The 14,697-nt window shown below is 38.3% G+C and overlaps 2 protein-coding genes across 6 annotated transcripts in view; one reads left to right on the forward strand and one right to left on the reverse strand.

Annotated features, from left to right (window-relative positions):
* The window catches only part of PCMT1 (protein-L-isoaspartate (D-aspartate) O-methyltransferase), a 36,860-nt gene extending 24,337 nt beyond the window's left edge, over positions 1-12,523 (forward strand). For 2 of the 4 annotated variants that reach the window (XM_077175373.1, XM_054628900.2), the window contains exons 6-8: positions 103-188; positions 1,780-1,949; positions 10,326-12,523. In XM_077175373.1, coding sequence (XP_077031488.1) covers positions 103-188; positions 1,780-1,949; positions 10,326-10,338 — 269 coding nt within the window. In that variant the 3' untranslated portion in view covers positions 10,339-12,523. Of the gene's footprint in view, positions 1-102; positions 189-1,779; positions 1,997-10,325 lie in introns of all 4 variants that reach the window. The other 2 variants (XM_054628901.2, XM_077175374.1) reach the window with 2 other exon arrangements.
* LRP11 (LDL receptor related protein 11) overlaps positions 8,370-14,697 on the reverse strand; it is a 28,560-nt gene continuing 22,232 nt past the window's right edge. The window contains exons 7-8 of one of the 2 annotated variants that reach the window (XM_077175372.1): positions 13,711-13,782; positions 8,370-8,855 (exon numbers count right to left, since the gene is read on the reverse strand). In XM_077175372.1, the coding sequence (XP_077031487.1) occupies positions 8,842-8,855; positions 13,711-13,782 (86 nt within the window). In that variant the 3' untranslated portion in view covers positions 8,370-8,841. Of the gene's footprint in view, positions 8,856-13,710; positions 13,783-14,697 lie in introns of those variants that run through there. The other variant, XM_077175371.1, reaches the window with a different exon arrangement.

The following is a 14,697-nucleotide window of genomic DNA, read 5'->3' on the forward strand; positions in this document are numbered from 1 at the left end:
TTTATTTTACAAATGTGTTAATTTTTTACATGTAGGTATGGGAAACCATCTGTTTTCTCCAGTCCTTTTGAAAATGTTTTAAAAAATAGTGTTTTCTTGCAGTGGGAGATGGACGAATGGGATATGCAGAAGAAGCTCCATATGATGCAATCCATGTTGGAGCTGCAGCCCCAGTTGTGCCCCAAGCAGTAAGCCTTTATGTTCTGTGTGTGTGTTTCTGTAGTATCTTAGCTGTAGAGAATGCTTTGCATACATCTGTATGTAAAATACTTGGTAGCTTGCACTGCTGGGAGTATCAGTGGGCAGTGTGGTATTACTGTATGGTGTGGGGTTTTTGTCTCTGTTACAACTGGGCTTCCAGTTGGTTTGATAAAGCTGTATGTTCTAATAACTCTGCTCTAAATAAACATATTTTAAAATTACATGTGTGCAACCCTCTATTATAACAATGAACCGGAGCATTTTCTTTAATAAGGTAATTAAATTTTATCAAACAACGATTTACGAAATTTAAGTGTATTTCCCAAGTTCCAAAGCACTGAGTCTGTTGAAAGTTAAATGCTCAGCTGGAAGTACAAACAGTGCCATTTGTTTGAAGGTTTCAGAATGGATACAGGGCACTTCTTACTAGAGAAGCTTAAGAGTAACTAGGGGCTTTAGAGTGTGCATACATATAGTCCATTTTTACTGATAAGATTTTTTTTTTTTCTCTTCCTTTCATCAGGCACATGGTAATACATGGTATGATTTTTATATGCTAGATGCCAGTTAAGGTTTTTAAATCTTAGTGAGCGTTAGTGAAAGACTGGGCTTTGAGGTGTTATAGATAGATTGGACATTTCCAAACAATGACCAGTGGTGGTGGTTTTTTGGTTTTTTTTGCTTCATGTTTTTAAAGTAGGTTGTGTTTTTAGTTTGTTTTTTGAGGGGGATTTATTTGTTTGGATTTTGTTGTTTTGAGGTTTTTTGGTTTTTGGTTTTTTTTTTGTGGGGGTGTGTGGGAGGGTCTTCCCAGCAAAATGTTGAGAGGTGACAATTAAAAAAGTAATTGAAAGCTTATTTGTAAATGAAATAGTTCTTAATTATAGCTTTTGTTAGCAATGGGGATTAAGGGGTTTTTTTTATGACGTCTGGGAAGTATGAAATTTTCCTTGAGACTACTGTGATTAGCCTCCTTTTAACTATGGGGAAAAAAATGCAAGCATTTCTCACATACTATGTTTATGTGTCACTTATCTTAGTCATATTCATATATTTTAGACTAGTTTCAGAAAAGGCTGTTCCATTCACAGAATGAAAGAGGAGCTGTTGGGTAGTGAGTGTGTTGTAGACAAAATTTTTCCAGGAAGAGAAATAATGAAAAGTCACCAATCTCAAATCTTATTCTGAGGGCTTAAGAGGAGATCAGTTACCCCCAGAATTTTTCACAATGGGCCTGTACTGATGCACAATAACTATTGAACTGTTAAACAGTTTCAAAAGATTGAATCTGCTGTAAAAATAATTTGTGATTTACATATTTCCCCCACATCTATAGAAAATAAAACTGCAACTTACCCAGTTAATTAAATTATTTTCCTGTAATACCAGTTGTTGTACCATGTTGCTGTGATACTCTCATTTTCAGTGCACTTTTTATTTTTCCTAATGGAAGTAGTTATCTACTGCATAAAAGTAGATGGATACATAATGGCAAAGCTATTAATCTACTGTAACAAACTTTGGATCCAGCTTCTCTGAGGTGGCTGGTTACATTCTAATTTCTGTGTTGTGTTCTAGCTTATAGACCAGTTAAAACCTGGCGGAAGATTGATATTACCAGTTGGCCCTGCTGGGGGAAACCAGATGCTCGAACAGTATGACAAACTAGAAGATGGCAGTGTCAAAATGAAGCCTCTGATGGGAGTGATATATGTGCCTTTAACAGATAAAGAGAAGCAGTGGTCCAGGTGGAAGTGATTTTCTGTTCCACTTACTTCTTCCACACACATGCAAGGTGAAAGGGTGTGAATTTTAAGCAGATAGACTGCAAGGCCTGCCTTTGCTGCTGTCATTGCTTTCTGCTCCTCCATACCATGAAAAGTGACTCAGTCTGCATTACTACATCACCCAAAGGAGGTTGTGCTAAGTTTGAGTTAAATTAAAAGCAGAAGAAAAATATTGCATGGGTTGCACTTTGTCTTTTTTGGACATGTTTTCTTCAGTCTTTGGTGTTTTGAAGATTCTTATTTGTTGTTTTAAATACAGTATTTTCTAAGTTTAAACTTCACTTTTAATGAATTTTTTATAACTATTTTGCCCAATAATTAGGGTGAAGTGTAAAATTTTACTTAATAAATACTGTTTTGTCCTTTAAGTTAGTGGTAATTGGGTGTTCATTTTTTATTTTTCTGAAACACTAGAAATGAAGAAAAATCTTTGTAAAATCCTTTGTGGAAAATGTAGATGATTGTGCAAGCACTTTTCCTTTAGCCTCCAGGTAGCAAAAAGTAGAAAAGATAATTCTTTCTTCCCTAAAGTATAAATGTAGTTGAGTAGTGTTTAGAAAATTTTCCCAGACATATTATTAGAAATCTGTCATCTCTCTCTGATGGGGCAGTATTTGTGTTTGGCAATACAGCAAATTCTAAATGCCTTTCTAGAAGTAGGAAACCTTCCAGTTTGCTGAATTGAACAGCCAGTAATAAATGAATAAATAAATAGACTTAATGCAGCTGTCAGCTTAAGCCATGCTAGTATGTGAATGAACAAAGCAGCATTGCTGTTTTGCTTCCTGGCAGAAAGTGCTTGCGAATGTATTATTGGCATTAGTGAAGTGCAGAGATGTGCATTGAGCTCTGAAAACAACTGTTGAGTTTTATAACCTAAATTTAGATTTTTGGCTTTTTCCCCCTTGATATTTTGGGGTATAGCTTGTGATTTGAATACAGGAATACTCAGTCTAACCTATCAAAATATTCCTAAAAAGTACAAATAAAGCAGTTTTCATACTGTTGCTTAGTGGAACCTCATTTCAGTGTTTCTTGGATTCCTATATAGCCACCACGTACAAACTACTCTTAAAACAACTTCAGTGAGATACTGCTTAGTTCAAAGCTTGTGAAGCGTGCTTGTTATTCAAATGTTTTGTATTTGTTATGCAAATGATGCTTTGGCCTCAAATACTGCCAGTATTCCCTCAGTGTGGTACTCAGGCATTTCCTGCCTCTTGTAAGGCTTTGGAAGCTTTCCTTTGTGGTAGGTTTCCTCCTCTGGCAAATGTTTAATTTCAGTTTGGAATCCATGCTTTGCTTGCTCTAAAAAAGAGTAGTCATCTTCTTAAACCTTCCTTCTCTCAGAGAGTTTTCATAGATTTATTTCTATTTCCATTGATCTGATTATAGTAGCAATTGGAATTTTTTTGGTATCCCAAAAAAAGGATAGCAGTGTGTGTTCATAAAACAGTTCAAGAAAGGTTTCTTGAATGGCAGTGTTTATCCCTTGCTACAAGTGAAGGTGGGGTACTGTGTTAAGGACTAGAGTTCTGAGTTTTTAGCATCTCTTCAGTGCAGTTTGGTATTTCATTTTGTCTTCTAGCTTGGAAAGAGCTTCTCTTTGGGCCTTCTTCAGTCATGCATACCATAGGATTATTTTCCTCAGAAATTGGTACCAGTTTCTGTGCTCTTCTGAAATACATCTTGATTTTATTTATTTATTTTTAATTTAAGAAATTACAGTGGTGTTATCAGAAAATATAAGTGCTTAGCCTGAAGGGTTCATCTGCAATGGCATAGAGGCTGTATCTTGCTATACGCATTTAAATTTTGGAACTCTCTGTTAGAGAAAATCTCACAAGTCCACTTCTTGTAACTTTTGCTATTTCTTTAATTGTCCTTTTTGTGTTTTGAAGAAAATTCCCATTCCATTTTCTAGGATAACTGTCAGTCTACTGCTGACCTTACAGGAGCTGACATCTTTTCTTTGCTTTTCCTTGTTGGTGGCTATGAAGTATATGGTCAGGCAGCTGCTGCTAAGGAAATTCCTAATTATGAGTTAGCATTTGCTATCTATGCTGGCATCAAAGATGAAAGAGCTGTTTTTTCTTCACTTCCTAGATTTCATTTTTTCTTTTCTAAATTGCTCAAGATCTGTGAGCAGAGTTTATTTAGAGACTCTGAAAAAGCATCTCTAAGTGTTTCTGTGTTTAGTTTGTCATTCTTTTAGTTTACATTATGTGATTTCATTCCTAATGCAGGTAACTCTTTCATCACAGTGAATGAAGAAGAGGTGTCCCTTCACAGAATAGAATTGATAGGCCAGCAGCATTTTCCTAGGGTAGTAGACCCTCCAGTTGGCAGGAAAGAAGCTGTTACATTTTTGCTGAGCCATTCACATTTTGGAATGTTCTTTAATGGGGCTTTAAGATGCTTTTGCAAAGCAGCACAACATTCTTAAGTGGTGTTTGAAGTCGACCCCATCTTCAGGTATTTTGTATCATGCTTCACTATGTAAAACTAGTAGCGAAAGGAAGTCTAGAACTAGCTGGAAGGAAAAGATTCCTTGGATTTCAGTACATTGCTAAATAAAGCATATTTGTGAATACTGTTAAATTTCTTTAAATTTAGGCCATGACTTTGTAGCTTTGGTTCAGTTGCAGTAGTATTTTTTAAGCTCCTAATATTAGTGGGAATCCTCTCAAATGTGACTCCCTGGGACATTTAGAAGTAGAACATACACAGGAACCCTATCTCTGGTACAAAACAATGCAGTGTGCCAGAAATCCAGCAGTCAATGCCCAGTTATGTGATTATACTGATAAGGGTATCCTTTCACATAAAACTTCAGTTGTTTGGGGTTTTTACTGAAAAATAGGATGGAGAGAGGGCCTCTTGTGTTGCAGTTGGGAACATGGCTGGATGGCTGTCTTATTGGCAGATCTTCTATAAATTAGGATTTCTCTGGTTTTATTTCTCTGTGAAATAAAACATACTACTTCACTTACTACCTATGTGGAAAGACAATTTCAAGTGTCACAGAATCATGGTATTATTTAGGATAGAAAACGCATTTAGGATCATTGAGTCTGACTGTTTACCAAGTGCTGCCAAGTCCGCAGCTAAACCATATTCCTAAGGGCCACTTCAAGCCATCTTTTAAACACTTTCAGGGGATACCTTGTCCTGCTGGCCTCACTACTGCTGATACAGAGGCATAAGAGAATAAGTGTAAATAACAGCAATGAATCTCTGTTGCATTTTGGATTTGATTTCCAGATAGGCAGCTTTTAAAAAACTACTTTTGTCTTACATATTGTATTAGTAGAAATTATTTATAAATGTCATGCTGAATTTATATTTGCTTATAAAATACAAAAGTATAATGACAGTATGACCTTTCTGAACAAAAACTTCAATGACTAAACTGGGGCTGTTACTGTATCCCACTTATCTATACATAAACCATGATTAACACTCTTTTGGAAAATGTACTTATGAGGATACATTTTAATATGTTTCTACTTGGAAACTCTATTCAGTGTTTCAAGTGCCCCTGATGAGTTAGTTGACCAATTTAGTTTGAAATTAGCAGGTATTGTTTGCTGGAATTCCTCAGGCCATGCAGAGTAATGATTATGGTTTAAGTTTTTTATTTTATTTTGGCAAAAAGGATATCTGCACAAAATATTTTAGGTTAAACTTAAGAATTATGAATTATGTATCAGGGTGGTTTGACCCTGACTGAATGCCAGGTGCTCACCAAAGCTTCTCCCTCCACAACTGGACAGAGGAGAGAGAACACAACAGAAGGCTCCATTGTGAGTTAAGGACAGGCAGAGATCACTCACCAATTACCACTGTGGGTACAGCAGACTTGACTTGGGGATATTAATTGAAATTATTGCCAAGCAAAATCAAAGCAGGATAATGAGAGGTAAAACAAACCTTAAGAACAAACCTTTCCTGCACCTCTTGTTCCTCCTTCCTAGCTCTACGACCTGCCCCCCAGCAGTGCAAGGAGGTAAGGAATGGGGTTTACAGTCAGTCAGTTTGTCACACGTTCTTCCTGCTGCTGCTCAAGGAGAAGGGTCTTTCCTCTGCTCCAGTGTGGGCTCCCTCCCACAGGACACAGTTCTCCATGAATTTCTCCAGCATGAGTCCTTCCTATGGGCTACAGTTCTTCATGAACTGCTGCAAGGTGGGTCGCTGTTCTTGGATGCAGTCCTGCAGGCACAGCCTGCTCCAGAGTAGGTTCTGCACAGGGTGACAAGTCCTGCAGGAAACCTGTTCCAGCATGGGCCCCTCTATCCATGGGGCTGCAAGCCCCTGCCTGGAGCCTGCTCCACCACATTTCCCACAGCGTCACAGACTCCTCTCAGGCATCCACCTGCTCCAGCATAGGCTCCTCCACAGGCTGCAGGTGGATCTCTGCATCCCTGAGATCCTCCATGGGCTGCAGGGGCAAAGCTGCTTCACCATGGTCTGCAGCAGAATCTCAGCTCCAGTACCTGGAGCAGCTCCTGCCCCTCCTCCCCTGATCTGGGTGTCTGCAGGGCTGTTCCTCTCACGCTCTCACCCTGCTCTTCTCTGCACAATAACTTTTTTCTTTCTTGAATGTGTTACCACAGAGGTGTTGCTTCCATTGCTGACTGGCTCAGTGTTGGCCAGTGGAGGGTCTGTCTAGGAGCCAGCTGGTGTTGGCTCTGTAGAACCTGGAGGAAGGTTCAGGCAGCTTCTCACAGAAGCCACCCCTGCAGCACCCCCCTGCCACTACCAAAACTTGCCAGGCAAACCCAATACAATTATGTATTGTAAAAGTGTATGTGATATATCTAAAACAGTAGATTACAGAAAAAAATTCCTTTATCATTTCAATTTATTCTCAATTTTATCATAGCAAATTGATTGATCATAGCAAATAATAAATATTTTATAATAGCACCTTTCCAGACTAAAATGCTTGAAGTCTAAATACTGCATCTTTAAAGTTATAAAGGGAGAAATAATGGGCTGCTGAAACACTGAGTAGATGCTGTATTTCTAATTCATAAAAGGCTGCACTCTGAATTTCACTTTCAGTAGTGACACCATATTTTTCATAGATGAATGACATATTGAGAAGGGAAAGTCAAATGCTGCCTAATGACAAGAAAATGGAAGTGGATCTAAAAGAGTGAGATACAGACTTCAGATAGATTTATAAATGTTTGTTCAGATATTTAATTTGAATGCCTTTCACTAAAGTGGCAGCGAGGGATCCCAAAGCTGCATAACTTGTATCCCAGACTTATTGTTGATAAGATTATTGATTCTTTGCAGTTTATAATTTACCTGAAAAGGTGCATATTAGATTTTTTCTGAGAATGTTTCTTGGTTTTTTTGTTGGATATTCATAATGGGAATTGCAGAATATTCATGTATATGTTTTCCCTAGTAGCAAGCAAAAATTTTTCAAACTTTCTTACATTTTTTTCAAGAATACTAGCTTTGAGCTAATGACTTCTGACATTTGCTTTAACTTGAGCTTACAAAGTTGCTTTGATGCCTCAGTTGATAGATCTTGCTGCAATTCCAAAAGCCTGAGAAGGACTACTGTGTGACTTAAACCCTAAATATATATTTTGCTTGCTAAGCAGGAGCTGGTAAGGAGATTGGAAGGAGTGCATATATGAAGGTGGAGAGATATTACGTGAGTTGTGTAAGAGTCACAGTAAATAGCTGTGGCCAGAAAGAATACAAATTAGTAGATCTTTCCTGTGGCTCTAGAGGACAATAGGATAGTTTTAACAAGGAAGGAGCAATCTTTTGAGTCTCCTTTTAAGCACTAGCAGGATAGATTTTGTTGTACCACTGGGAGGATAGGATAATATATCCTGACTCTTACCAGTCGCTGAAACCTGGTGGATTTCATAGCTTGGCAGCTTCCAATCCATACAGGATCAGCTCAGGTCAGCTGATGCTGGTTTGCAATATGTATTTATGTCTGCAAGCTGTGCTACATTAGGGAGAAAGCTGACAGCTGTTACCTATCAGGTGAGCTGAGACTTTTCTGGCACTTTCTAATACATACACTCCAATAATGCACATAAAAATTCAACTTCTATCTGTAGAAAATAAATGCTGTATAATTTTAACACTTACATTGGGGATGGGTTTGGGCTGGCATGCTGTTGTTAGATTAATGAGTAGTGAGGAGCAAGTGAAAAACCTTGAGGAAAGCTGATCCCCTTTTAATACAGTAAATGTTCTAAAAAATAAAATATGAAAATCCTTATTTTGAATGTCACATACAGGATGTAGTGGTCAGGAATATGTTAAAGCAATGAAAAATACCAACAATTAAAACATTGCCATGCTAGTATAATTTATTTAAAATTATTTATATAATTTATATAAATAATTTATATAATGCTTATATGTTTTAAGTAGAAATATCATTTTGGAAAAGAAAAAAACAGACCCACACTTTAAATACCTTAAGTGCATTAGCAACAATATGCAAAAGCCCTGCTAACATTTGTGGCTGGGTAGAATCATTGTGTTTAATAGTTTCAAAGTAAATACAGAATGTTTCTTAGGCTTACAGTTTCTTGAGGATCTGCCTTGTTTTTAAGGATTATGAATTGTTTGTCACAGTAAAAGACCAGGGTTTTATACACACTGTGAGTGTGTGGTAGGAATCAGGATTAAAATCACACCCACAATTAGGCGTATGAGACAGCCAGCAACAGCAGTAGTCATTACTTACATACACTTCTTGAAGATGTAAAAATTAACTGATGATGCAGCTCCTGGAAGTGTTAGGGATGAATGAAGCGCTTGTCCTGAATTCACTGGCACTGCATTTAAACTGGGTATCAGATGTTCATTTCTTTTTCTCTGTTTAAAGTAAGCAAATACCCATTCTGTGAGATAGGCAAATACGGAAAGCTTCCAAACCTTTAGCTATAAACAGATTTTTCTTTATCCCTGCCAAGATGTGTTCTTCTGCCTCCTGCTTTTTTCTGCTGTGTGTAATTACTGCAGTGCTCTAAAGCTGTGTGATTAGTACTTTACTATTAGGAGGCAGTGCAAAGTGCAAAGAATGCAAATATTTATCATTTACAAATCACAACGTTTGCATCCCAACTGCATTAGATAGAAAACTAGTCATTTAAGCACTAGTTTCTACAGCCTTTTCAGTTGCTTTTACAATGTTTTGCATGCTGTCATTCCATGCTGTATGATTCCTGGAGCATAATAATGTCTTTGGAACTTAAAGGTTTTGTATGTGTGCATGTAGAACTATATTTTTGTGGATTAGTTTGCATGATAGCTGGAAATACTATTGTGTATTGAGCCAGCAATCACATTACTGAGTTTTTTTTCTAATTCAGACAGTGTTTGCTTCAGCTAATGAGGCTGATGCACCTACTAAAAGAAAAATTGCAGCAAATTCATTCTGAATTTTTAGATTGTTTGTGCCTTGTCAAAAAAAAGGCAAAACACTTCTCTTTGAGTTTTCCACTGCTCAGAGTGGCACAGTGCACAGCTTTCAGATTTGATGGGTGTTTTGCATTAATATTAATGCGTTAGAAATATTTAAACAAATCACTACTATATGATAACTTTATGGTTGGAATATAGGTTCTATGGGTTTCTTGTTTCAATGTGTTTTAAATGTCCTACAGGATCAAACCTCTGCATTTTCTAGATTCCTTTCAGTGATTTAGAGAGACTTCTTGATTCATCCTTTCTCCTAACTAGATCTCCTTTTAGCTCATACACAGACTCACACACACACTGCCCTGCCCCCAGCCTTTCCACAACCTACTCCTCATTTATTGTAGCTCCTTCAGGAGCTAATCGAGTTCCTCTGAGAAATAAATAAACTAAGTGGTACAAACTGCATAACAGGGATGCACTTGTGAGTGTTCCCACTTTCTTGAGAGACTGCAGCTGAAGCTAAACTTGCCTTTTTGGCAGCTACAGAGGATGGGTTTTGCCAATACTCTGTCTAGTAAGTTGGCTCAGTTGCTTGCCAGTGTGTAGCCAGCAGGATACGGATGGCAGGTAGCTGTGTTACTAGCTGTGCAGTGGAGGGGGGGGTTTCCTTAAAGCAAGTGATCCATTAAATGTAAAATAGAGGGACTCATATTTCACAATAAGTCACATAGTAGTATGAGATTATATGGGATTGCTGTTGCCTTTCCTTTGGTGTTTGTTTTTTTTTTCAAATGCTTGAAGAGATTTCTAAAGTCTTGCTGATGTGCGTGAGCACTTAAATGTAACCTGATTCAATATCAAAACTTTTCAAATACCATTTCCAAGGGGAGAAGAAACATAACTGCATGTGTTTTCTTTCTACAGGGATGAATTGTAAAAGCTACATCATCTTGACCCAAACATAGTGTTACAGTGGACTGCTCATCTCCCGTTCTAAAAGCTTTTTGAAAACCAACAGCATTGCAGCTTGTTTTGGACTTTGTTATACTGTTGTTATCAGCATGGAACAGCGTGGTGTTTGTTTTATTTTTTTAGATGCTCAAGGCAAATCTGATGAAGAAATGATGGAAAGTTTTATGTGGGCATTGTTTTATTTAACATGCCTTTATTTCACTTTCATCTGTTCAAAGTGAATTTCTGCAAAACTGCAGATAAAGACCTGTAGCTTGTGAACTCTAATGTTGATGGGGGAACTTGAACACTCACTTCTCTTGGCTCCTGTGTCCCTTGGTCAAACTGCTTCTGTGCACCTTATGACACTACGTAGGTAATACCAGGTTTTCTGTGTTCCAACGTCTGCTAGATGCTACTAAAAGGAGATGAACTTCCTTTCTAAGCTTTTGACATGGTGTCATAGACTAGCATGTAGTAGATACAATCAGCTGCTTTTTTACCTTAAAACCAGGCATTTGTATATATTAAATTTCAAGACATCAGAGGTAGGTGACCACTCTTATCAAACATTGCTGCTCAAGCTGGACATAACAGACATGGTTTTCCCTTTCCTTCTAAAATTGATTAATGTAATCTTGAAATTCTGTTGTGGTTTATAGCTCAGTGCTGGTATGATACACATGGAGCTAACTCCATAAATGTGAGGTGAGGTGTGTTCCAATCACTGAACAATTTATGCAATGCTGCTTTGCCAAATGAAGTTAAAAGCAAAAGGGGGGGTTTTGTGCTTGTGTGGAAGATTAGGATGGGTAGATAATCTGATATATGGATTGCTAGGTTCTTTATTAAAAGCCAAAACCTCCTTTGGTTCTAAAAGAAAGTTGCTTTTGGTAAAGCCATTTGCTGTATTAACATTGTTATTTTTATAACTGTGGACACCCAGGAAAAATTCTGGCTTTTTAGAAAGTAAATTCTAAATTGCTGCAAAAGGAACACATGGGAAAGAATTCTGGACTCCTAAGTACACATAGATGCACTTGTTCAGTTTTCATATAGAAGAATTGTTGGAAGGCTATAAACCTTTTTTTCTGACATAAGTTTTTTGTTCTGGTACTATAAAATGTCAACAGGAAATTGCAAAGCAGTACAGTAAGGTGGGCTGCTTAGGGAAAGGGGGAAAGGGTGTCTTCCGTCACCTTGCTCATGTTTGAGCAACCTGGAATTAAAGTAAACAGCATATTATCCTTATTTTTTTTTTCTGATAGGAAGGATTATGGAATAAAACAACCTACAGTGATCTCTGGAAAAAAAAACTAAAACAACTTCCTATGGTGGAAGAGCAATAATTTTGTGATAGGATTAATCCCTGAAAGCATAAAGGTTATAATTCAAAGGCCTCTGAATATGGAAAAGGAACAAAGGCCAGCCCCATTTTGTTCCTCTGTGAAAGATACTATAGGACTTAATTTATTTAGATGTTTGGAAGTTAATGTACCACCTCCTGATTTGACTGCAGCCTGGGAGCACATGCACAAGATTAATCTTATAAAGAAATTAATATAGTACGTATTCTAGAAAATACAATCCAGAAAAATCCACTTGCGTCTGACAAATTTGTACTAATCCACAATCAACTGTGACTCTAGTTCTTGGTGTTGAAGTGAAATAACTGATGCATGCTAACGTTCAACCTTTTGGTCGCTGTATCTTTCAGTTTGAGTTCAGCTTTATTTACATCTTCTCACTAATTTAATCAGTTAAATGAAAGATATGAGCTCAACTGTATCCAAATTCCTGTCTCTGGACACAGTGTAATAAGCTAGCCTGACTTGGAAGTGGTGTTAAAGCTGAGACCCGATGACAGCTTCCTGGGGGAGAACCACTTCAGGAGGTATAAAGCTTCAGGGACCAAGGCTGGTGGGAATAGTGCACCCACTCCACTGAAGGGGTTGATGACAGTCAAGGTACTCGGACAGAAAGGAGTATCCAGGAGTAGCATTTAGGAGTCAAAAATGGAAACTCCTCCATGATGGAGCAATGGTTCTGAAGTAAAAACTTGGAGACAAGGACAAGTTGAAATGCAGAAGACTTGAAGAGCTTGAATAAATGCTGTGTGAACTGTCTGAATTGCTACTTTGCCAAATAAAACAATTTGAGAAGAAGCTGTATCTAGGTGTCTGCCTGATTTTGTGGTTGGTTTTGTTGTTTTTTAACCTTCAACAGGATTTTACATATCCAAAAGAAAATATGTATAAAAATACTTGTTTGCTAACTGACGAGAACTATGTGTCCATTTTCAGTCAATTAATGTATTACATCACTTACAAAGCCTGTTAATACTACCTGGAATGTAAGTGGGGTTTTTGGTGTCTGTTTGGAATTTCTGAAACCCACATCTGTGTGTTTTGGTAAACAGGCTCTGTGCACAGTTCTGTCTGCTGTCCATAGTTGAATTCAGCTACCTTGGAGAGTGTGATTTGCCACTTGGAAGGATTAAAGCTTTCCCTCTTTATAAGAGGTGCAGTCATGTTTCACTGGGCTGTTACTATCACCTCTAAGTCAGAGCAGCTTGGCTGAACTCTGAGTTGCTTATCCGGTTGTGTCTGGGATCCAGACAGTAGAAGCCTTAGAAAGCCAGTACCTTTATCTTGAAAACCCACCAAGAGTTGTGAGCTCTCCACAGAGGAGTTTGATGTGCTGTAGGGATGCTTTCTGTTTATGTAGCAGGAATGACCTACGTACTTTTTCTGTTCAGACTGGTCAGCTGGCTTGAGGCCACAGAGCCCATAACATGACTTTTTCTGGAAGGAAACCAGCACACAGCATGTGTGCACCAGCACTGCTGATGAAGCCACCTGGATGATTCCTGAAATGTTTTGTAGTCATCGAGTTTGAAACGGGCAATAATGCCTGGAGCCAGGGGGGCTCTGCGTGGTAGGCTCTGGAGCTTGCAGCTGGCAGCAGTTCTCTCCACATGTGCAGTGTTTTTGTGACAGGGTGACAAGCTCCAGGATTTTTGACTGTGGAGAGACTGTGTAATTAACCCATCAGCAAAAAGAAGTAAAGTAAAATACTTGGAGGAAAATTCTGAACTAGTACTCTCCTTTCTGCCAGGAAGAAGGGTGTTAACCCTTTCTTACAGTAGCAGTGTTTTCTTCCTTCTACTCATTAATGTGCCCAAGGTTGTGCTGCTTTTGATTAAAATGCAGTTCACAGAAGGAAGACATGAGACAATTCCTTCTGAACTTTGACACGATACAAAAGATGAGTAACACAAACCATGCTCATGATTTGTAACTTTGGTTCTATTCAGCTGATTTTAAACATATTAGGATGCAGTTCAAAAGATAGTTACCTTTATGGAACCTTGATCCCTGTCCCAAGCAATGTGGAAGAGGTATTCTGCTGAAGTGAATGATGGGTGGTCCTGGTTCAGAAAAAAGGCAGATGGTGAGGTCACACATGCCCATTGTGCAGAACCAAACAAAAAAATTCAGAGGGGAAGTGTTGCCTCACAGATGGCACAGGGAGATGCAGGAGATTATGAGGTCTGAAATTGGTCTTTTGCATTTCAAGATGTTCAGACTTCGTAGATCAGGAAGGGTAAATTAGAGTTTAAGTACTGTGGTATACAATGGCTTCAAGCATGGGGTTTAAGTTAGTTTTGTGGGTTCATACATTTTGCCTTTGTTGAATCTATTTGAGTTTTGTCATCTGCATTTAACTGTGAAAGGTTGTGACCTGCAGACCAGTTGTGGTAAGTCAGACACTCTTAAGGAATCATAACCCCCCTTTGCTTTTACTGTAAATAACACACACTTATGTGCTCAGACCCCCCAGCTGGCAAGGTTTGGGATTCCATGCCTCAGCCAGGTCTGAGGAAATAAGCATGGACTAAAACTTGGCCTAGTGCTGGCAGAGGTGATGTAAACTTCCCTCTACCTGGCCTATTTACCTCCCACACTTCATCCTTGACAAACAGGGCTGCTTTCTGTTCCAGGTAGTAGTTTTTTACTACTACAGCACAAATTCATGCTGCAGCTGATGCACTCTGAATTTTCTTATGAAAGGCTGTTACTGTTCTCTCGTGCTCTTGGCAGGGTGTTAATGAGATGCTCAGCAGGATGTGCTTGGGAACTAAAATTGTATTTCTTTAAATTATGAATTGAGTGGACATAGCTATTGCTGAAATATGAATGGAGGAGATCCAGCTGCCCATTGAGAATTGCCTGAAGGCTTCAGAAGGAGAAATGAAAATAACCCTGTATCTCATCATAGAACTTGAGACAATTCCGTGCCTTTTAGCAAAACTTTTTTAGCAGAGAGAGACTATTTTCATAAA

The sequence above is a fragment of the Agelaius phoeniceus genome, chromosome 3, assembly GCF_051311805.1.
Source record: "Agelaius phoeniceus isolate bAgePho1 chromosome 3, bAgePho1.hap1, whole genome shotgun sequence".
NCBI classification, from domain to species: domain Eukaryota; kingdom Metazoa; phylum Chordata; class Aves; order Passeriformes; family Icteridae; genus Agelaius; species Agelaius phoeniceus.